General features: G+C 33.5%; 2 protein-coding genes across 5 annotated transcripts; both read right to left on the bottom strand.

Annotated features, from left to right (window-relative positions):
* Positions 1–2,462: 2,462 nt before the first annotated feature.
* On the bottom strand, positions 2,463–5,707 carry LOC133289149 (protein psi1-like). 4 transcript variants are annotated; one of them, XM_061487020.1, is made up of 4 exons: positions 5,398–5,707; positions 4,777–5,010; positions 3,003–3,107; positions 2,463–2,912 (listed from the first exon to the last, which is right to left on the bottom strand). In XM_061487020.1, exons 1-4 carry the CDS (start codon positions 5,560–5,562, stop codon positions 2,664–2,666), a joined length of 753 nt encoding a protein of 250 aa, XP_061343004.1. In that variant the 5' UTR covers positions 5,563–5,707; the 3' UTR covers positions 2,463–2,663. The 4 variants fall into 4 exon arrangements, with proteins under 4 accessions (XP_061343004.1, XP_061343002.1, XP_061343003.1 ...); XM_061487018.1 differs by having other exon boundaries at positions 2,474–3,091; positions 4,710–5,010; XM_061487019.1 differs by having other exon boundaries at positions 2,476–3,107.
* Positions 5,708–15,952: 10,245 nt separating this feature from the next.
* On the bottom strand, positions 15,953–21,957 carry LOC133289150 (E3 ubiquitin-protein ligase APD2). Its single transcript, XM_061487021.1, has 10 exons — positions 21,673–21,957; positions 20,798–20,904; positions 20,571–20,693; positions 20,325–20,418; positions 18,995–19,069; positions 18,836–18,915; positions 17,443–17,589; positions 17,104–17,176; positions 16,676–17,015; positions 15,953–16,257 (listed from the first exon to the last, which is right to left on the bottom strand). The coding sequence occupies exons 1-10, from the start codon at positions 21,908–21,910 to the stop codon at positions 16,182–16,184; spliced, it is 1,353 nt and encodes a 450-aa protein (XP_061343005.1). The 5' UTR covers positions 21,911–21,957; the 3' UTR covers positions 15,953–16,181.
* Positions 21,958–22,418: the final 461 nt, after the last annotated feature.

The raw sequence follows: 22,418 nt of genomic DNA, 5'->3' as shown, positions 1-22,418 counted from the left end.
AGGTGGGGATCTTTTTACAACAAGCGAGAGCAGGGAGTAGGTGTTTGTCCATCCCCATCCGATTTAAGGCATGATGCCTCCACATCCTCTAACTTTGGATGATATAGTCAAGCTGATAGATAAAGAGCCGAGATGTTGATTTCTTTTGTAATTAATTTTACATTATATGGTTTTCATTTAAAATAATGATTCCTACACCTATTTAAGTAATTTTTTATGAGGCTTGACAAGGACTTGACACCATAGGCATAGTTTTCATCGGGGAAGCGCGTTCTTCATGCTTTCGAGAGACGAAGACAAGATAGAGGCAAGATTACGCTGGAAACCTTGAAGATTCACCGCGCCATCACACCAATGTAGTTTGGGAAAGCTTTCTTGTTTTCTTGATTTCTTAATTCTACTATTTTAGGCTAGTTTTCTTTGTAGTTAGGGTTAAATAGAACTCATTTGATCTTTATGTTTCTAAATTAATCTTTAATGCACTTTTTCCTTTTCATATTGAATGGATTTTCCTGTTCTTCATACTTTTATGAGTCAATCTTCTTGTAGACTGATATAAGGTTTAGGTATGACAATAGAGATTTGGTATATGAATCGAGGTTGGTAAATTTATCATTGATTTGTATGAATCTAGAGATAAACATCTGCATCGTGCAATCCTTATACCATTTTTATGATTCTTGATTTTAATGCTTAAATCCTTATGAAAAACAACAAGAAGTTAGGATTCTCTTAAGGGAGTAAAGTGTTAAAATACCAACATATTGTGTTTTAACTAAGGGGTTTGATTTTCTCATGTTGCATGAGAATTGAATTCTCATGTTGTGACTCTACTAATGGTGGGCTCCACATTTATTAAAAAGAGAAAAAAGAAAAGAAAAGTTTTACACGTAAATCGAAGGGTCACAACATGAGAATTAAATTCTTATACAACACGAGAAAATGTTTTCCCTTTAACTAAATTAGATGAATTGATTAACAATATAAAAAGGGCGATTTATTTAGGTTTTAATTCAGGATGGAAAGAGGAGATTGAGAGAAATTGAATCTCTAACTAAGTTTTTCTTGATTGCTTGGATCTTTGCTTTTGCATTTTGTTCTTATTTTTAATTTAATTATTAATTAATTTTAAATCAAATCTCTTATTCGAATTGTCCAACTTAAATAAAAATAATAAACTAATGCTTGAAACACTAATCCTCGTGAGAACTATACATTACTCACTTTTTTATTACTTGTACGACCACAACCGGTATACTTATCATGATCGCAATAGAAAGACTTTCTAGTTCTCTACCTAACTTTGCATAAAGCTTGTGTAGATTTAGGCTGCGGCCTAAAGTTGACAAATTGTTAGAGGAAACGATTGGATAAATCTGTCCAACTATCCACTAAGTTAGCCGCCAAGGATATGCATACGTACCAATCTAAAGTCCGCTTCCTCAAGAACATGGGGATGCATAATGACATAACTTCTCGATTAACAATGAAGAAAGTGTTGCCTTGAATATAAGGTTTATTTGAAACTTTTACTTCTCATTTTTTTTCCACCTTATTATCAATTATTTGCATTAAATTAATAATTTTAAACGAACAAGGGCAAGTGAAATTGCATAGCAAAAGGAAAAAGTTCTTAGAATATGGCGCCATCAAAGCCTCCAAAACCTCTTTAGTTATGTCATGTAGTGGCGATGGATCAAACGATAGATAATTTGTTTTTCTTCAAAAGGGAAGAGGGAAAATTAAGTATAGGTTGTATGCATTCATACCTTCATTTTTTTAAAAAGAGGTGGTTTCATAAACATAAACCCAGAATCATCCTTAACATTGATCCAAAGCTCTCCCTTAGGATTTGAGCTTTACATGAAAAATGCAAATGATAGTCAAGTCATAAAATGGTTTCCAAGTTAGCTTTTATGTGCACATGTGTTGAGATATATAGTTCCACATTGATTGGATAGGCAACTAATATGGCCTTTATAAGGCTTTGCGCACTCTCACCCCTTGAGCTAGCTTTTGGGGTGATGACCTCAAGGTTCTTTACATGGTATCAGAGCCTAACTGTCCCCCGCTTTAAAAAGTGGAATAAAAATAAAATAAAAAAGCACAAAAAGGTAAACCAAAAATGGGCCTGTGCAATTTCCACGCTTCTAGCCTAAAGGACTCTTGCGTGAGGGGGCGTGTTGAGATATATAGTCCCACATTGATTGGATGGACAACTAATATGGCCTTTATAAGGCTTTGAGCACTCCCACCCCTTGAGCTAGCTTTTGGGGTGATGAGCTCAAGGTTCTTTACATATTGCTGAAATGATTAACTCAGCAATACAACAGTATTTCACATTAGATGAAATCGTCAAAGAAAAGTGAGACCACACAATAAGAACCGTCCTAATGTGCAAGTACAAAAGAAATACAAATTCGTCCAGCACTTATAACATAAACAAGTGGGCAATCCGTTAAGAAAAACATTGTCACTACCAAAAACTAATGAAGACATGAAACAATTAATAAATATCAAACTCTAGTTAACTGTTATAATTGAAATCCAATTCACAAGCAAGAATTTCAATTTGAAAATGTAAAAATTCAGAAAAAAAAGACAAGAATAAAACATTCTGGAATCTTACACTTAGGAAAATCGTAGTAAAAGCCATACCACCCTTATGGAGATGTCAATAATCGCTTAATGCCACTTTTCTGTTCTGATGTAAGCCTGGAGGGAAACTTAATATTGAACTTGATTCTCAAGTTTCCCTTCTTTGAAGGTTCTTTGGGAATAGGCATACCCTCTCCTTTAACAACTTCTTCATATGTTGGACTAACGACGGAGTTAATGGGGATTGTAAGATTACGCCCATCGAGCGTTGTCAGCTGCGCTGTGTAACCTGTCAGGGCTTCTACAAGAGATATCTTTTGAGTGACAACAAGATCATTGCCATCCCTCTTGAAGACACTATGAGGCTTCTCATCAATAACAAAGACAAGGTCTGCTGGGATAACTCCTCTCTGTTCATTTCCCTTTTCAGGAAAAGTTATTTTTGTTCCTTTCTTCCAACCTGGCTTGATCTCAATAGTTAGGATCTCCTCTACTGTGGTGGGCCTCCTTCACAAGAAGAAAACATATAGTAGATTAAGTAATAACCACGAGTAATATCGAAGATTTCAAATTTAAACACATTCTGGCACAGTCACATACCCTTAAATCACAATCTTCCTAAACCTAAACCAAAGCCTACAGTGGAAACAGCAAAAGGAATTCTCAGAATCTGTTTATTAAGAAGATTCATCATTCACCTACCCCCATGAGTAGCTGCTAGGTTGTAAACCCCTTCCAATGCAATAACACTGGTGTGAGTAGGTATACGTTCATTTCCCTCAATATTCTATTTGCTTATCCAACATCAGTTCAAGAAAAGACAACCTATTCCAATTTCAACACTCAAGTATGACCAATTTAAAAACACAAACTCATATAGTAATAAACAAGGTGATTTATGTTGGAATATCAAGATAAATGATATTAGGGTAAACCAACTCATGCATTATGCATAAATCCCAGAGTCAGTAAGTAAGTAAGTATAAAATTTTCATGAAGCACGAAGAAGCTGAATACATAAAAGTGATAGCCAGTAATGCCTTCTTTGAAATTCCATGGCCTGGTTGCCTATTAGTCATTCATAACAGCACAAATATAGGTCTCCTATTTTAGGCAGCCTTTCCTCCAGAAAATTTTGCATTCATGGAATACAAATGGCTTTAACTTTGTGCTGATAAATGTGCCAAAAGTTTTGTGAAAACAATGATGGAAAGTGAGGTTCACTAACTGGATGCACATGACCAAGCAATAAAAAGAAATCAATATTTAGTCAGAATTCCTGCTAATCAAACAGAAAATATCAAAGAAAATTTATCTACATCTGTCAGGATTCCCAAAAATCCTAGGTTCAGCAAGAAAAATGGAAGTGAAAGAAACATTAGCGAATATATGGCCTAGAGTTAATCACATTACCCAGTGAGGAACACTCTTTTTTTTATTAATTTCTAGAATGAAATTATAAACACGATGAACAACAAAGGTCTACAAGTACTAGCAAAATACCTGCTCAATAACATTAGCAAATTAACGAAATAGTTCATGGAAACAGCATAAAGCAAGTTAATGTGCGGAGTCCCTTAGGGACTAGGGAGTATCAAAACATCATATATATGCTCTAACCATAAGAGGTTGCAAATGTGTCCTCCAATTTCAAATCTATCAAAGTGATCGAGCCAGCTGGTGATATAAAGTACCTGCTATGCACAAGATTTAGGGAAGGCTCAGAACCATCATATGATGGGTCTATTAGTAGGCAACCTCACATTGCACTTGCAAGAGGCTGATTACATTATTCAAACCCGACAATACCAATCGCCATGCCAAGGCTCCCCTTCGAATCAAGCCAAGTTATCAGATTGAAACAAAGCATCAAACTTGGCTTCAAATTCAAAAATTTAACCCCAGCCAATCGCGCATTAACTTAAGCAAACTAAGGTTTCCTTCAAGAAATTAGAGAGTAACACATGCTAGTAAGTAAGAGTAGATAGCTCACCCACTGGCATCACTAACACCCCTAGAAATCTTCATTTTTTTGGCAGTCCCATTATACAAATCCTCCAAACTACAATGCAATGTTCTCTCAATGGCTGCACCTTTCCTTGGCACATGGCCAGAACCCTCTCCAGCTCCACTCCTAAGTTGAGCAAAAATATCTTCACTAAACATGCCACCCATGGGAAATCCAGAGGCACCAACACGACCACCCATGTCCCCCATTCCACCAAAGGGGCTTGAATACCCAAAAATCTCAGAAAATATATCATCAGCACTTCTTGGGTTAAACCGGAACGTTGTTGGCCCGCCGTCACTGCTGCCAGGGAAACCGCCGGCATCCGGCGGCGGCACCTGTCCATTCAACCCCTCCTCACCATACTGATCATACACTGCTCGCTTCTGTGGATCACTCAAAACCTGTTCACAATTCAACCCTTATAAGAGAAATTTTTTTAAAAAACTAACGAAAAGATCAAATCTTCTAACTGTGTTAAATTAAAAAAAACCCAACATTTTCAGATTCAAATTAGGAAACCCCACGAACTCAAAATTGAAAACCCTTCAGGAAAATTGCAACTTTTGAATAAAAAAAGAATGTAAAATCAAGTTTGAATTGTGTTAAAATACTCACATGTTTTAAGATTCAAACCCCACAAATTCAAACCAACTATCTAATTGAATCCCTTGATAAAAATTACAACTTTGAAGGGAGAAAAATAAAAAAACAAATTTCAAATTGCATTAAAAATTAGTCATCTTTTTTATTTTGAAAGAATAGAGAGAAAGGGTGTACGGTCGTCATACATCATATGCTTCGGAGATTTGCTTGAATTTAGCTTCAGCCTCTTTTTTGTTGTTAGGGTTCTTATCAGGATGCCACTTCATTGCAAGCTTTCGATATGCTTTCTTGAGATCATCATCTTTGACGCTTCTATCTACCTGAAGAATCTTGTAGTAGTCCACTCCCATGCCTTCTCTTCTCTGATAATTGTTCACTGGTGGTCACAATAACAAAACAAAACAGTTTATGGATTATCTATCTCATTTCTTGCATTCGTCGGTTCCTCACAATTAGATAAAAAACATCATGATACCATGTTCCTTCTAGTACAATACAAGTACAAGGAGGAATAGATGTTTATGCTCTTGCTCGGCCCAACAATGTTATTATTTATATTATATAATCTATAGGATCTGTCACTGTGGTTAAAAAATTGTATTTTTTTAAAATATTTTGAAAAATGAAACTAGTCGTTAAATCAAGACATTAATTCAATAAGTCAATTGTAATCTCTATTAACTTGTGTGTGGTTATGTGTATAGAAAGGCTCATCTTACAATATAGCATATTACATACATAAAATTAAGGAAAATGTAACTCTAATGTTATATGAAAAAATAATTACCTGCATATGTATCAATTTTTGATTTTTTTTTTTTAAGGGCTTATCTAGTCTCATGTTGTATAAGAGAAGAAATCTTATGTTATAGACACATAATAGTAGGACTCACTATTTAAAAAATAATAAAGAAAGAAAAGAAAAATGTTGCACGATTATCGAAGGATGTGTAGGTAAAAAACTTACCTCATATGACATAAGAATAATTTTTTTTTTTTAAAAATAAAATAATGAGTCCCATAAAAATATGTGTTTACAGGAACAAAACTTTTCTCCTACAATCCCCTAAAACTAAAGCCATCTATTAATGGGGTTTAGTAATATTATATTACATGGGATAGTATTTTTATGTGGGTAACCCAAATATATGAGGTTCCAAATGTAAAAAGGAAAAAAGAAAAGAAAGAATTGGCACGAAATTCTATAAAAATATGACATAAGATAATTCTTTTATGTAACATGATATTATTATTTCCCTTTCTTAGTAAATGAGATATATTGGACTAGTGTGGTAAAATGGACCAGTTTGCGTTATTTGCATATTTTTTAATTGACAATTTAACCAGATTAATGAATAGCAATATTAATTATAATGAGAGTTATATTAATAAACTTTTTACATGTAAGATTTCATTCCAAAATATCTTACTAGTAAAATATAATACAGTTTGTAAATAAAAAATTTATAGATATAATCTTTGGACTTGGTGTTTGTCATTTTAAATGACATAAGTTATCTCATTTTAGAAGAGAGATAGATAAAGAAAATGAAAATCATGGAAAAGAGAAAGTAGATGATTTTTTTAATTTAAAATTTAAATAAAAAATTTATTCTATGTCTATCTCTCTTAAAATGACATAACTTTATGTCATTTAAAATAACAATTTCATTCCAAAATATCTTACTAGTAAAATATAATACAGTTTGTAAATAAAAAATTTATAGATATAATCTTTGGACTTGGTGTTTGTCATTTTAAATGACATAATTATGTCATTTTAGAAGAGAGATAGATAAAGAAAATGAAAATCATGGAAAAGAGAAAGTGGATGATTTTTTTAATTTAAAATTTAAATAAAAAATTTATTCTATGTCTATCTCTCTTAAAATGACATAACTTTATGTCATTTAAAATAACAATTTCATTCCAAAATATCTTACTAGTAAAATATAATACAGTTTGTAAATAAAAAATTTATAGATATAATCTTTGGACTTGGTGTTTGTCATTTTAAATGACATAATTATGTCATTTTAGAAGAGAGATAGATAAAGAAAATGAAAATCATGGAAAAGAGAAAGTGGATGATTTTTTTAATTTAAAATTTAAATAAAAAATTTATTCTATGTCTATCTCTCTTAAAATGACATAACTTTATGTCATTTAAAATAACAATTTCATTCCAAAATATCTTACTAGCAAAATATAATACAGTTTGTAAATAAAAAATTTATAGATATAATCTTTGGACTTGGTGTTTGTCATTTTAAATGACATAATTATGTCATTTTAGAAGAGAGATAGATAAAGAAAATGAAAATCATGGAAAAGATAAAGTGGATGATTTTTTTAATTTAAAATTTAAATAAAAAATTTATTCTATGTCTATCTCTCTTAAAATGACATAACTTTATGTCATTTAAAATAACAATTTCATTCCAAAATATCTTACTAGTAAAATATAATACAGTTTGTAAATAAAAAATTTATAGATATAATCTTTGGACTTGGTGTTTGTCATTTTAAATGACATAATTATGTCATTTTAGAAGAGAGATAGATAAAGAAAATGAAAATCATGGAAAAGATAAAGTGGATGATTTTTTTAATTTAAAATTTAAATAAAAAATTTATTCTATGTCTATCTCTCTTAAAATGACATAACTTTATGTCATTTAAAATAACAAACATTTTTCCCATAATCTTTTCATTCAATACTCTTTATATTATTAAATATAAAGAGTATTATGAAAGTTTTACCCTAATTGATGTTTCGTGTGTTATCAAATTTCGAATGACAATGTAAAATTATTTTATATTGAAAGTACGTCAAAATTAAACTTTTTATTTCGTTCAAAGTTATTCATAGATGATTAGAATACCAATCTTAATAGCCAAAGGTTTTCAAAAGAACCATATCAATAATTGTAAATTGTTCCTCAAAACGACACGTGACGACAATTAATCACTATGTCATGAAAAGAAGTCAGACAAACCCTAGTCGTAAACAACACAAGTCATGAACCGATCAGTATACACACATATAAATCCATCACAGGAGGAGTCCCACTAATAAAGAATTAACGATCAGATAAAGCATCAATTCACTTGCATACCAATTTACAAAAAAAAAAAAAAAAAATCACTTGCATACCATGAATAACAAGGCACGCTACAAATCCTTAGTCTTGTCGACGAATATAACGAACGCCACCACTACTCAAGTAAGCAAGACAGGAAGACCGACATAAATATTCAATATTGGTTGGTCAGATTATTGTATCCAACCCTAAACACTACACATTATGGACAATTGGACGGAGTTTTCATTCATATTGACTTCGCATACTACAAGGTGTTAACGTACCGAGCTGAGCCGAGTTTGATCTTAAAAGACTAAGTCTGTGTTTAAATATGTCGGTCTTACTAAGTCTGTTACCTGTTATGAATATAATTATCGGCATGTTGCCTGTCTTATTTATAAAAAAAGTCTAATTTAGTCTGTTAGCCTGTTAAAAAAATAAGACAACAGAAATTTATCCAAATAGAATATACAATTAACAACACTAGCAATTTTATAAATATTCATAAATTCAATGTATATCCAAACAGCATAATATAGAACAAAATCATTCTAAAAGTCTGTTTAACTAGTAAAATAGGGGGTGAAGTGGATTGAGAGGAGAGAGAGAGCTATTACAAATAGTATAAAAAATAAAAATTAATATACTAGCTAGGTCAGTCTGAGAAGCTCCAAAGTCGAGCTTTTGAATTGGAGCCTGAGACCTTTTTACTAAACGAGCTTTTATACAAGTCCAAGCCTGGTTTCAACAACTAATATTAGGCATGTAAGCTTAGGCCTTCACGAGCCGAGCCAAAGGTCTCTGACTCGTTTATCACCCCTGCATACTACCAAGTTAAAAAAACTTTCATTCTGGATCGACCTTCACAACTCAACAAATTGGGCGGGCCTACAAAGGCCCGTTAAAGGGTCACATGATTGCCTTTTCATAGTGAGCATATGGACCTCAATATAGAGGATTTATCACTTCTTGTACAACTCACCACATATATGTAGTGATGCGTATCTTCACTCACAACAGTGAGGTAATGAGTAAAATAATTAGGCTCTCTCATTCTCATATCGTTAGGGAATATCTCTCACCTATATAAACTCATCTTCTCCCCTTGAAAGAACATCTTGCATCCATTACTTTCATGATCTATTATTATACTGAATTCAAGAGGTATCGTGCTATTACACATTTTCCCTCTCTTAGCCCTACCTGAAATTACACTTACCATGATTCTTTTTATGCTTTAGTTCATACTACTACTACTTAATTTGAAACCCTATACAATAAGATATACTCTATCCCTTGAGAGATATAAACCGAGTTCTAATTTCTCAACCGCTCAGATTATAGAGACTAGAACATAAACGAGAGACAACTACTAAACTCTACCTTGAATCATAAATTTGGAGTAATATATATAATTTGATCCATGAAAAATATATTTTGTGCATTTTTAATCTCTAAAAGTTTGTTGTGTACAAAATAATCTTTGAATTTAATTTCAAAACTGCTAACAAGTTATTAGTCCTTTCATTAGTTGGTCTTCAAAAGCTCAACTAGAAGTGCAAACATACGAGACAAATGTGCACTTAAAATTTTCTGGAATTTTTAAAGGAAAGAATTAACTTGTTACTAGTTTTAAAAATTTGGAAAATATTTTGTATAAGGGTTCGCTTTTTCTGCAGTTACTGCAGATAAGTTATCTGCAGTAAGCCCAATACGACGTCGTTTTGGAGCGAAAATCATGGTGTATTTGTAATTTTAATTTATTTCAGAGTTATAATAATTTTTATATTTATAATTTTTTAAGATTTTAATACCAAAACGACGTCGTTTTGAGAATAAATGCAGATAAGTTATCTGCATTAACTGCAGAATCATTTTTCCCTTTGTATAATTGCATATTGGAACTAAAAAGCACACAAAGTACACCTCGCAGAAACCAATTGGAGCCATAATATTGGCTATCTATTTCCTCTCACCATTATTATCTTTTATCACCGTTAGATTGAATTTAAAATAAATGCTCCCAGATACAATAGTTTTTTATTAAAAAAAAAATACTCACCTCTATCTCTTTATTCTTTCCCTACATTTTGCTTTTATCTTTCTTTCGTTCTCTTTTACCCTTACGTTTCTCCACAAATTAAATTACACCTCTTTGTTTCACTCTAAGTTATATTTATTTCGTCTCTCTTCCTTGATTTTCTCTCTTTAGGAAGTTTCTATATTACATTTTGCAACGCCGCATGAAATCGACTTCAACACATTCTTACTACTTCGCTTCTCATTAAAATCACTGAAAAATACAAAAGCAAAGTAGAACACACAATTTAACATCGAAAAGTTTTGCATCATGCATAGATAGATATTAAAAAAATTAGAAATTATGAAATTAATAAATCTACAACGATAAGGACACAGGCAAAAATTCGTCCGAAAGAAAGGTTAGTCATCTCCAACAATTCCAATATCAATGGCAATGAGAAAAGCAAAGTAAGAACAAAGACAAAAAGATAGAAGTGTTAGTAACTTTACATTTTGTTTAATTTCGAGGTGTTTGGTAACGAGGATAAAAAATTGAGATAGAAAAATTAAATAGATAGACAATGTAACAGCCACGTTTACTAGTCCAAACATTAAAATTATGAAAGAATTTTGATATATTGTCAGGATAATTTTCAATTTATTCCGTAATGTGTTGTTACATTGTTTGATAAGTATAACATCACATACAGTCAAAGTCATTAAATAATAAATTAAAATGAGATTAGATCATACTGTAAAAAAAAAAAAATGGAAAAATTCATAAACTCACTTGTGGTTTACTCTTTTATCACCTACATACCTATGCTTTTTTTTTTTTTTTTTTATCAATTAGCCTCTGTGATTTTTTATCCAACTCCACCTTTAACATTATATGTAATTAAACTAACTTGCTCATTTTATCCTTATTTTATGTTTGAGTTTTATCTATTAAAAATAAGAGTAAAGTCTCTTTTGGATCTCTAATGAAAAATATGGTCCCTACTTTCGTCCCTTAAAAAAAAATCAACTTTTAGTCCCTCTACAATTTAGTCTCTATAAAAAGACTACTATGAGTTTTTTTTGTAAGCGACAAAAGTGGGACCGTATTTTTTATTAAGAACCCAAAATAATCTTTACTAAAAAAAATAAAATATGACCCTAAGAATAATAAGATAATTAATAAAAATCAGTCTGAAGATATTAAGTCTTATACCGATTAAAACCGACAAGGTATTTGGATCACTGGAAAATTCTAGCCTGGACGTAGTTTATCCAAGTTCTATAATTAATGCTGCATTTGGTTTAGATTTTAGTGAAGTTACTTTTAAAAGAACTCATTTCAAAAGAATTCATTTGTATTTACAAATAATATTTAGAAAAATAATTTAGAAGAATTAATTTTATGGAAAAGGTTATGTTTACTACTTTTATTTTCTTACTATCAAATTTTAACGTTAATTTTTATCAATCAAACCGTTATAATTTATTAGAATTTAATAATTAATTAATAAATGTGACCTAATAAATTATATTCATTAGATTGACAGAAATCAACAGTTAAAAATTAGTAATAAGAGGTAGTAAGAAAAAAAATAATAAGTATAATCTCCCCATAATTTTATTTAGTTATATAAATTTTTAGGGTCAGATTTTATTTTTGATAGACAAACTTCAAAACATAAAATGGGCAAATTAACTCAATTACTAACTGTGTTAAAGGTGGACTTAGATGGAAAAAAAATCACATGGGACTGAGGTAAACTGTTCGTAAAGAGGAATCCTACAAGGGAAGATTCTACATGAGACCTGCGCACCGAGAGGTATTAGTATCACATGTAAAGGAACAATATCAAGGAACAATATCAAGGATAAGCGGATCCTCAAGAAATTGAAGATCCATCATTTGACCCACTCTTTGTTTTACCTATAAATACACAAGGTCTAGTGCAGTACATTCGTAGTGGGAGAGAACCTTGTTAACTCTCAAGTTGTTTCTTGTTGAGTGACATTGATCCTACTAGTTACGATAATGCACTAGAAGATGTTGTTGATCAAGTGTTGCTCAGGCTATGAACAATGAGATGAAATACTTGTATTTCAACTTCGTTCGGTCCTAGTAAAGACACCAAGAGGGGTGAAACCCACAAGGTGCATGTGGACATAAAAGGTAAAGAAAGGATGGACAGAAAGATGAAAACCTTCAAAGCTAGCTTGGAGGCATTTTTTGCCAGACGCCATGCTTGAGTCTATCCAGATTCTCTTAGTTGCTATAAGTCTCAATTATGAGATTTCATTTTGGGAGTTGGATGTCAGGATATCTACATACAACAACCAAAAGGGTTTATAGAAAATGAGTAGGAACACACGATATGCAGGTTGTGAAAGTCTATTTCATAGACTTAAGCAAGCATCCAGGTCTTGAAACATCAGTTTTTGATCAGGTTATCAAAATTTTAATTTTGAGAGAACCTTGATGAATGATGTGTATTTGTATGTAAAGGATACAACGGAAGACAGTAGCTTTTCTGGTACTTTATGTAGATGATATGCTCCTTATTAGAAACAATGTGGAGGTAATATCAAGCATAAAGAGTTGGCTAAGTTAGTGTTTTGGTATGTAAGTACTGGGGAAGCCAATTATATTCTTGGTATAAAACTCTTATGAGGCCGGAAGAATAAGTTGTTGGCATCACCTCAGGCTATTTACATTGACAAAACCCAAAATTCAACATGAGAATTCTAAGAGAAGAATTATAATTTTCAGATGTGGAATTCATCCTCCTAAGGAGTGACCAAAGACTTCTAAGAAGGAAGAATGCATGAGCAAGATATCTTATGCTTTGGCAAAGGTAGACTCACGCATATCATGTTGGGCGTTAAACCAGACATCTGTCACGTAGTGGGAGTAGTGAGATAGTACCATTTTGAACCTAGAGGAATACTAGATTATTGTTAAGCATGTACTCAAGTATCTTTGGAGAACGAGAGATTATATGATGGTATATTCTAGTGGGAGTCTTGAAAGGCTGAGTTTTCAAAAATTCAGTTATTTCAAGTGGATATTGACTCAAGAAAATCAACCTCGAGCTATGAGTTTTTCACTAAACTCAGATAGCATTAGAGGTGGATCTTACAGACCCAGTTACTAAGAGTTTGCCTGAACTTGTGTTCGAGAGGCATGTTACTTCTTTGGGTCTTAGGAGGATCTCAGACTTGCATTAAGCAAGTGGGAGTTATTGGTTTTATTGTGCTCTTGGAATAAGACGATGAAACAATAAAATCATTTTCTGAATTTCATAAATAAGGTTTTATTTATTTATTTTGCGCACTTATTCAAACATAAAGTTCCGGATCAAATTGTGGAGTATATGATCATATGGATACGTTCATGGAGGACATGATCATAGGATCTCACAATTGATGAATGGAGTCACAGCCGTTAAATAAAGTTGGGCACTTTATTCAGGCTGCAATATTTTATGAAATGATTTTGTCCGAATCATTGTAAAATATTGGTGTGAATTAACATTCACATTGAAAGGATCAAGGAGAGATTTGATTAAGGTTGTTTTTCTGTCATAAGGTATCAAATCTCCAGTTAACTATAGTTATGTGATTGCTCTTAATCCTGAGTTTATTATAAATAGGTAATCAAATAGTTTTCATTCTTTGATTTACCAACGGGTGAGGTTCGATCTATTGACGGCCAATAACTCGGTATTTTGGGAGTGAGATTATTTGATTATCGGTATTTATGAGATAAACAACATGGAATTTGTAGGATATGTCCCCTTGATATGTTTCGGTATTTGGATATTAAAGACACTGGGCAGTGCATGTAATCCATTAGAGAAACTATCATAGTCAAGGGAATAAATAATTGATTGAGTTACAGAAAACTTGTCAATCAATTATAGACATTCTACAAAGGGGCAATGCATATTCTTGTTATAAGTGTTGTTAATCTTGGAGTTCAAGTTCGGGCTTTTAGTGGAGTAGCACCGAATTAGATAATCATTCGTTGATTATCAGGAGCCTTGATTAATAACAGATGGTAGATCCCCAAGCTAGCTTGAGACAAGGGATGGGGTATTTTTCGGATAGATGATGACTTATGGGTTACATGATCTTGGGTTTTACGACTCAAGTTTGTATCCAAAAGAGCAAGTGAGAGATTGTTGGGTTTGCTCTTTTACTAAAGCCCAAATGGGTTATTAGTATGAGAAGAGCCCAAGGAACCTAGAGCCCAATGAGCTAGAGTTTCTTGGAACCCATATAGTACCTCTTAAGTCATCAGCCGCGGAGGTCTTTTTTGTGAGAAAGAGGCAAGCTCAGAATCTAATCAGTGCCCACACACTTCTCCTTCCTCCTCGAGAGATAGTTTGGAAGATCTGTCACAGTCCAGCTTCAAGGAGGTTGTTCGTGCTGCGGCGCTGAGGTGAGCTGTTCGTAAAGAGGAATCCTACAGGGGAAGATTCTACACGAGACCTGCGCACCGAGAGGTAATTGTGAAACAAGGATGATTCGGTAAGCATACCAATGTACTAGGTCCTAAACTGCTTCCGCATAAATCTAAGATTTCCTACAATAATTGATAAAAAGAAGAAGAATAGGGTGTAGTGATAAAAGAATAAATAACATGGGGTTTATTAACTTTTTCCCCTTTATTTTTTGTAAATACCAATCGGTATCCTAAGTCTTAATGGATCCCGATCCGTTTTGGATTTATGCCATTCCACCCTCTCAAAAATTGCGACTCTCTGTATTCAAACCAACTAGCCTTTGGCAGATCAAATTTTCACACATGCATGAAATTAAACTCTATAATTTTTTTGGTAGATAATTAAACCCTATATTTAATATTACTGTTTTTATAAACTTGCTTCAACAAATTTGGATGACTAGATCAATCCCCTATGCTCAGACTCGGATATTCCAATACCAGGTTGATTTTCCTCAAGAGAAGCATTTAGCTTAGCTTAGTAACACACAGATTTGAGTATTTAAACTTCACTTTGCCGCTTAATGGTCACTGCATTATGTACAATATATTTCAATTCCAATGAGAAAAAGGACATGATCCGTTTACAAATTTTTTTTGCAATTACACTAATGTAGGACCGGTCGTACACTGTGTGATTAATGTAGGACCGGTCCTACATAATGTAATTTGGAAGAGTTTGTAAACAAAAAAATTTGTAAATATAACCTGCCCCATGAGAAAATTATCATTTCTAAAATTGTGCAGAAAAACTGCCTAGTTAGCTCTGCGATGATTGTTAGGTTATAGGAAGGAAGAATGACTCAAGTCAAATTAACTTGATCTTCTTCAAACCACATTGGCTCTGATCAAGCTCACAGTCAATCATACTACATTCCAAAGGGTTGCATCCAATTCTCATTCGATAATGGAAGCTGGAAATAAGACAAACAATTCACGGGGAGACAAGCATAGGGGTTTATCTTTTGCTGCTTATGATTATCCTATTGCAATAATTACACCAATCTTTTTGGATTTTGTGATTTCCCATAAGAAAAATGAAACCAAGAAGTGCATGAAAAACATTAGCAATACAAAATCCTGTGCTGTATGCTTATTCAGACATTCATTCATACATCAATTAAATTGTTTGTCAAGGTAAAATCACCAAGGTCATTCCAATTTGAAGTATACCAACTCACCCCCACCCCTCTCGGTTTTTGCTGCAATAGCCAATACAACCCTACCCTCTACCTCACCAGCAGGTACCATTAACTAGATCATTGTTAATGATTCCTAGGAAAAATAATGAGTACATAAAAGGCAATGTATGGTTCTGTGGCTATTCATTTACTCTGTGACACTAGAGACAGTGCACTGATCAAACAGTAAAAATCTTCCTCACCTTCTTCATGTTCCTCCGACAAACAGGGCAAGTTCCATCTGCCTCGGCTATCCTGCATAGATAATATTGGACTTACATCACCACACAAGAAAGAATAAGCATCAGCTAATGCATTAAGATACAAACCACTAGAAAATGTGATCTATGGAATAAATATTGTTAATACATACATGGACATGCAAAGTGGATCAACCCATTTTTATATGCATGTCAAAAATCATTTTGAGAAATTATACTTGTTTAATCTTTCTTATAAAATGGGAATTCTTGAACATGTGCTAGTTGCTATATTGTTGTAAAATACTATAAGAAAATACCAAGCGGAAAAATGAAGCGAGGAGTATATATTTGAATAGTCCTCCTCACTCCTCAACTTCCCTTTCATTGCCAAGAGGTATAGAGGAAGCTATTTTCAAGCAAAACTGCTCTAGGAATTTGGAACCGTTAAAGTTGTGATAACAATGAGTTACCTATTTCCACATGCAAAACAAGCCACACAGTGCCCGCATGGAAGGAAGAAGCAGTCCCTTGGAGCATCAAAGCAAATGGCACAAAGACGCCGGGTATTATTACTGGTTTCCCCATCACCTAAAAGCTTCACGTCCAAGGAACCTCCTGTGAGAAAGTCAAGGTCCTCCTCATCCTGTGGTAAGGAATCATATGATGATCCCCAATCATCATCTTTGCAAGAAAGTAAAGGGGCTCTCTGAGGTGCTGTCCCATCAGATCTAACTCCTGCTCTATCTTCCCGACCACACTGAAGCTTGTTCAAGAAGTTGAAGGCCCAAAACATAAGCAAAGTCAATCCACCTGTGGGGAGATGTAGCATAAATAGTAACATATAAAACCATTTAAGATTGATACAGTGAGTAAGAGACTGATTATATGAAGAGTATACCTATGCCAAAAATATATGTCACCCATCTTGGTCCATAGGACAGTTTGACACACCACTCATTATCGGATGTGTTCTGAGCCAAAGAAAAGAAAGCATAAATAAACAGTAAAAGCAAAGGAACTGAAATACATTCATATCCTCAATTAAGGAATATAAAGAATATCCATTTCACTTGGGCCTAGGCAATTTTTTTATTTTTATTTCATTTTCAAGATTCCAACTTCAAAAATATACCAGAGTTCCAGGTTGGAGCATTGAAAATTTGATGTTCCATTTATGATTTATAAGGATGACTATTTACTTTTTCTCTTTAAAGCAAGTGTACGATAATAATCTTGCCTGTTGTGGGCCAGGAGAAACCAAGACAGCTGCATTTCCCTCAGGAAAGAAAATACTCAAACTGCATGGACTACTAGTCAAAGCACATTTGTAGTAAGCATTCGTCGTATTATGCAATAATGCCCTTACTCTGAGGTTTAATTCCACCTACTCAATGAGAAGAGACCAAGGAAAGTGACTAACAACGATCAGTGGTGACGAAAAAATAACCACAACTGCCTTAACAATATATAAGTCCATTAAAATAATAAAAAGGAAAAAAGGAAAAAGACTTACTCTGATTTATGAGAAATATGGTTAACAAAATCTGATAATAGCACTTACATCAAAAACCACATTTCCCATGCTCAGAACAATCGGTTCCAGAATTATCGCTACTCTAACACCATTTTAATTGAATGCAAAGCCTTTTCTGATGCAGTTACAGTTCCCATATACAGTACAATATTAAAGATCTGAGGTTTTCTTCGATTGAGCTAAAGTGAATGTGTTGAAATTATAGGAAAATGAAGTAAAAGAAAGAATAAGTCTGAATGGTGGATTTTATTATGATACGATTTGTGAAACACTAACATAATCTGTTCTAAGTTTTGCTTATCTGTTCTGAGTTTTGCAAGATCTTTTGTTTCTTTTCTGGTCAATCAAACAAAGGACGCAGGATGCAAACTGATGGGATTAGATTCTTGCACGTGTTTGAGAGAACAAGGAAGAGATAGTGGTGGTAGGATCAAGAAGAACCAGTAGGGGAAAAAATGGGATCTGATCTGAAGGCATTTCTACTAATGACCAGGTTAGGTTCAAGATACATATAGATTCATATTTGTCTGCTTTGCAGTTCATAATAGTTCAGTCCATAAATCTGTTGTAGTTAGCTTACTTTTACATACTAGCTATCAGAAAATCTCCATGCATATTAGCTTTAAAACTACGTCTATTTGAAATTTAGTTCTCATGCACCAGCTTTTCATGTGTGAATGTAGTTACATATGTTTAAAAATGCAAGAATAAGTATGAAGGAAAACTCTGTCCATGTTCAGATGTTCAAGTTTAACAACTGAATATTCAAAGGTTTCCAAGCATGCTAGTCCATGTGAATGTGGAAAAGACGATGAAATTGTCCACAGAATGAATCATAGTAATCAAGCAAACGACGCCATCAGAACTTAAGGTTCAGTTCATATTTTATAATCTCTGAATGAGTTATGTTACTTTAATACAAGTTTTACCTTTTAAAGGGACATTTTAACAGAAATTTTTGTTTGTAGATCCTGATAGAAAAAATTACACGTCATGGCCTCATTATCAATGAAAGATTTTGGTTTCAATTATTCTAGAGATTCTAATTAATTATACCAACAACAGGAGCAAATATGGTATAGGATTACAGAAATACCTCCACCTCCTCATCCAAATTACCCAATGCCACATAATAGCTGGACGACTTGAATATTTCCTGTGTAATCATACCAGTTCCTGTAAAGAAACTAACCAACATCAATATAGGATTAATATGAATGCAAATATTCTTTTTTACCACTGTCTTACCACTTACCATGGATCACATTCCACGACAGAGTTGTATTAGGATATGTTGGGTCTTGCAGCCACTCAGAGAGGCCTTCAGCCCCTGCAAGTAAGGGCATCAGAATAACATGTTTACTAAATATGCATGCAAATTTGGTATGACCTATTTTACACATGTAAATATGCATTGATTACAATGGGTTTGAGCTTCATGATAACTAAAACCAGGGAGTACATTGCAAAGTTACATCCAAAATTTTTACACATCTGAATCTAATGCAAACGATTGATGTAACACAGCCACATATTTTAGGTCTTATGGATAAACTCGAACGAACTATCTCCTCTCTTCCATAACTGTTCAGTCAATTTTTGGGCTTCGTGATACATTGTCTTTTACAAATATTATTTCTATATGGAATATTTTCATTATCTTCCATCTTAAAGTTTAGGCAATTGATTTTCCACAAAACTGATTCTAATAATAAATTAGAGGGATTGCTTCCATGGCCTTCATTCACTGAGAGATAAATAGAAGTACGTAGTAGAGAAATTTTCTATAAGTAAATTTAGAGCTGCCTCATTATGGATGTTAAGAGGCTGTCACAGCTTACATGTTGGAAGAAATAGAAAACATGTCCTGCCAATAAAACTCCCTCAGGTTTGTTTTTGTTCCATAAGAGAGAGCCTCTAGAAGATAAGAGAATTTTCTAAAAGAGACACAGCAGGATTGTAACAAAAAGAACATGTCATGGCAAGAAGTGAAACCCAGCAAAATAGAAAAATTTCAGCCAACAATGTTCAAAGGGAAAACCTCTCTGTAAATCTTGCCAGCAAAGCCAAACAAGAAGGAAATGAAATGAAAAAAAAAAACTTGAAATGAAAATTCTCTGCTGGAAGTATTTTTTGGACGGATAGCAAATATTAAGAAATCCTATAAACAGGGAACCTACTATAGGACTAATTGGCTTTTGCTGACCCCGCCAACAAAGGCCCTCATCAATATGCAAAGTATGGGCCATACCTAACAATTCTTGTATCAGTGGTTTACTGATTTGGTCTCGAGGTAGGTTACTTGGTTCAGTGCATTTGTGTCTTATTGTTAGTGGTAGTTTATGAACCCAAGCTTCAGATTTCACCCGATTTGTCTGTTATATTTTACATTCAACAATTAACAATCACCAAGAGGTTTTGGTTGAAGTTTTATTGGAGCAAACCAGTGTTTCAGAAGGGTACAAACTGTGCAGCACTTACCCAGCAGTTGACAAAAGTGATGATTGAGTGGTAGTTCCATGATAAAGAGATTCATAAAAAAAAATGGAAAGAGAAACAACTGAAATCTCAAGTAACAATCCTACCTTCTGCAATTACAAGGAAAATAGAGGAGCTCCCAGAGCTCAAGCGATATGAAATATTTACTTCAGACCCTCTATTCAGATAATATTTCCATTCCTAAGGAAGACATAAGAAAAGGGCATTAATTCAACCACAGGAATGTGAGGCTTCAATAACATGATTCAGTACAAATTGCTTTCTGTTTTGCAATATCAGTATTTAGTATCATGTGAGGATCAAAAGGTAAAGGGGAAAGTACATAAACTTGCCTTATGTGAGTCAGAGGGAAGAGATACATTACGAGTTTGTACCCAATTGGAAACAACATCAAGAGGTGGATATCGATATGTACCATAAAGAATGGGTCCTGGCTTTGCCTCTAAGTTTTCTACCTAATACAAACAAACACAGATTACAAAGACACTCACTAACTACAAATCAAAAACAGATAAAGAAAATTGCAATTAAAAGCAGGAAGCCTGTAACTGAAACTGACCTTCACATATTGCACGAAAAGAGCACTAGGTTGCAAAACAATTGAAGACTCTGGACCAAGCACGATGGTCATCGACCCATAAACCCCCAGTATCATAGTCACCGACACTGTAACATTGCAATGTAATTTCATAATTCCAAAAAAAAGAAACACACAGACACAGAAAATATAGCATAAAAAACACATTCAAACATCACCAAAACATTGCAAAAGTAATTTCAAATTTAAAAACAAAACATTAGAGCAAAATTGAGAGGGCAAGCCTCCACGGTGGTAATATTGCCCCTTTCCAAAGGGTGGATAATATATCAACCCGGTAAATATGTTAACTTAATTCTAAAAAAAGTGAGGCAACTAGTGATATACTATAATAAATGTAAAGAACCAATCCAACAAAAGATTTAAGCTGTTGTATAAGGTTACATTAATGATTTTATATATCTCTAGTATGCTCTCTCATAAGAGAGTTCATTGGACTTGAAAGATAGATAATGAATCAGGCCTAACCTAATTGTGTTAAGAAATTCTACAAAGAGAATGAGAGGCAGCGATGGCCGAACTTGTGATACTGGAGCTCTAATATCATGTAAATAACCAATTCAATCGAAAAGGTCAAGTGTTGGGTGTATATCTCTAACAATAAAGAACCATCTCATCTAAAAGGTCAAACTGTGAATATTTCTCTAACAAAAATTCAAATCTCATAAACAACATTCCTTTGCATATATGCAAGTATAACGGCAATGTATAAGAATAATACTCACCCCACAATCTCTATTCAGGTCTTAGTTTGTTATTTTTTGAGCATAATATGATTTTATTGCTTACACTCGAATTTTGAACATTCAAAATAAAGGGATGATTTTATTGCGTACCGAAGAACCAAAAGGTGAAGATGACAACGAAGCAGGACCAGGTATCATCCCTAACAATGGGGGAGTCATGACCAATGCCCCATATGGCTCTTCCAAAGTCATCACTGAGGTCCGGTAACTGGAATCCAGTTCGAGAGTTATTCGCTGCAATTTCCTCCGACGGTCCAGCTCCGCCAGCTTCTTCGCGGTTAGCTGAGGAAGAAGGAGGAGTGGCGGCCGGGGAATGCGGCTCAGCCATTCTAGAGAGAGAGAGAAACAGAGGAAGTTAGAGAGAGAAAGAGAACCCCAACGCTGAGGAAAGAGAGAGAGAGAGAACCTGTGATGTGAAGAAGTTCCATTAAAGGTCGCCAACTACGGGTCTTCTTCTTCTTCGGGAGAATGGTAGTTAGGAACTGACTGAGTGAGTGACAGTTATTTGTCGGGTTGGAGAGTATGTAAAATTAAACTTCATCACAAATATGCATATATATAAAAAAAGTTTTGAGGTTTAAAAATTAAATGTAGATAACTCAAAATTTAAATGTAGATAAGTTATCTACATTCGCTCCTAAAACGATGACATTTTAGGTTGAAAAATTAAAAAATTATGATGAAAAAAACTATTATAACTCTGAAATAAATTATAATTACAAAAATACCTTGATTTCCGTCTCAAAACGACGTCTTTTTGGCTCAATGTAGATAAGTTATCTACATTGCTCTAGAAAAAGCGAACCCATAATAAAGAATATCTGTTTATAATTTTT

This window comes from Gastrolobium bilobum, unplaced genomic scaffold (assembly GCF_033153095.1).
Source record: "Gastrolobium bilobum isolate Gb01-03AN ecotype WA unplaced genomic scaffold, APGP_CSIRO_Gbil_v1 utg3990, whole genome shotgun sequence".
Lineage (NCBI taxonomy): Eukaryota > Viridiplantae > Streptophyta > Magnoliopsida > Fabales > Fabaceae > Gastrolobium > Gastrolobium bilobum.
Note: the sequence above shows the minus strand (reverse complement) of the source record. Positions and strands in the feature narration are given on the sequence as shown.

What these genes read in the sequence shown, in the direction of transcription:
- LOC133289149 (XM_061487017.1), bottom strand. Translation starts at nt 5,562, where the DNA reads ATGGGAGTGGACTACTACAAGATTCTTCAGGTAGATAGAAGCGTCAAA. An exon ending in AAATCTCCGAAGCATATGAT is followed by an intron (nt 5,011 to 5,397) that starts GTATGACGACCG and finishes AATTGTGAACAG; the next exon opens with GTTTTGAGTGATCCACAGAA. An exon ending in GGTGTTAGTGATGCCAGTGG is followed by an intron (nt 3,106 to 4,591) that starts GTGAGCTATCTA and finishes CTTCTTGTGAAG; the next exon opens with GAGGCCCACCACAGTAGAGG.
- LOC133289150 (XM_061487021.1), bottom strand. Translation starts at nt 21,910, where the DNA reads ATGGCTGAGCCGCATTCCCCGGCCGCCACTCCTCCTTCTTCCTCAGCT. An exon ending in TTTCCTTGTAATTGCAGAAG is followed by an intron (nt 19,070 to 20,324) that starts GTAGGATTGTTA and finishes CCTTACTTGCAG; the next exon opens with GGGCTGAAGGCCTCTCTGAG. An exon ending in TTTCTCCTGGCCCACAACAG is followed by an intron (nt 17,177 to 17,442) that starts GCAAGATTATTA and finishes TCTTTGGCTCAG; the next exon opens with AACACATCCGATAATGAGTG.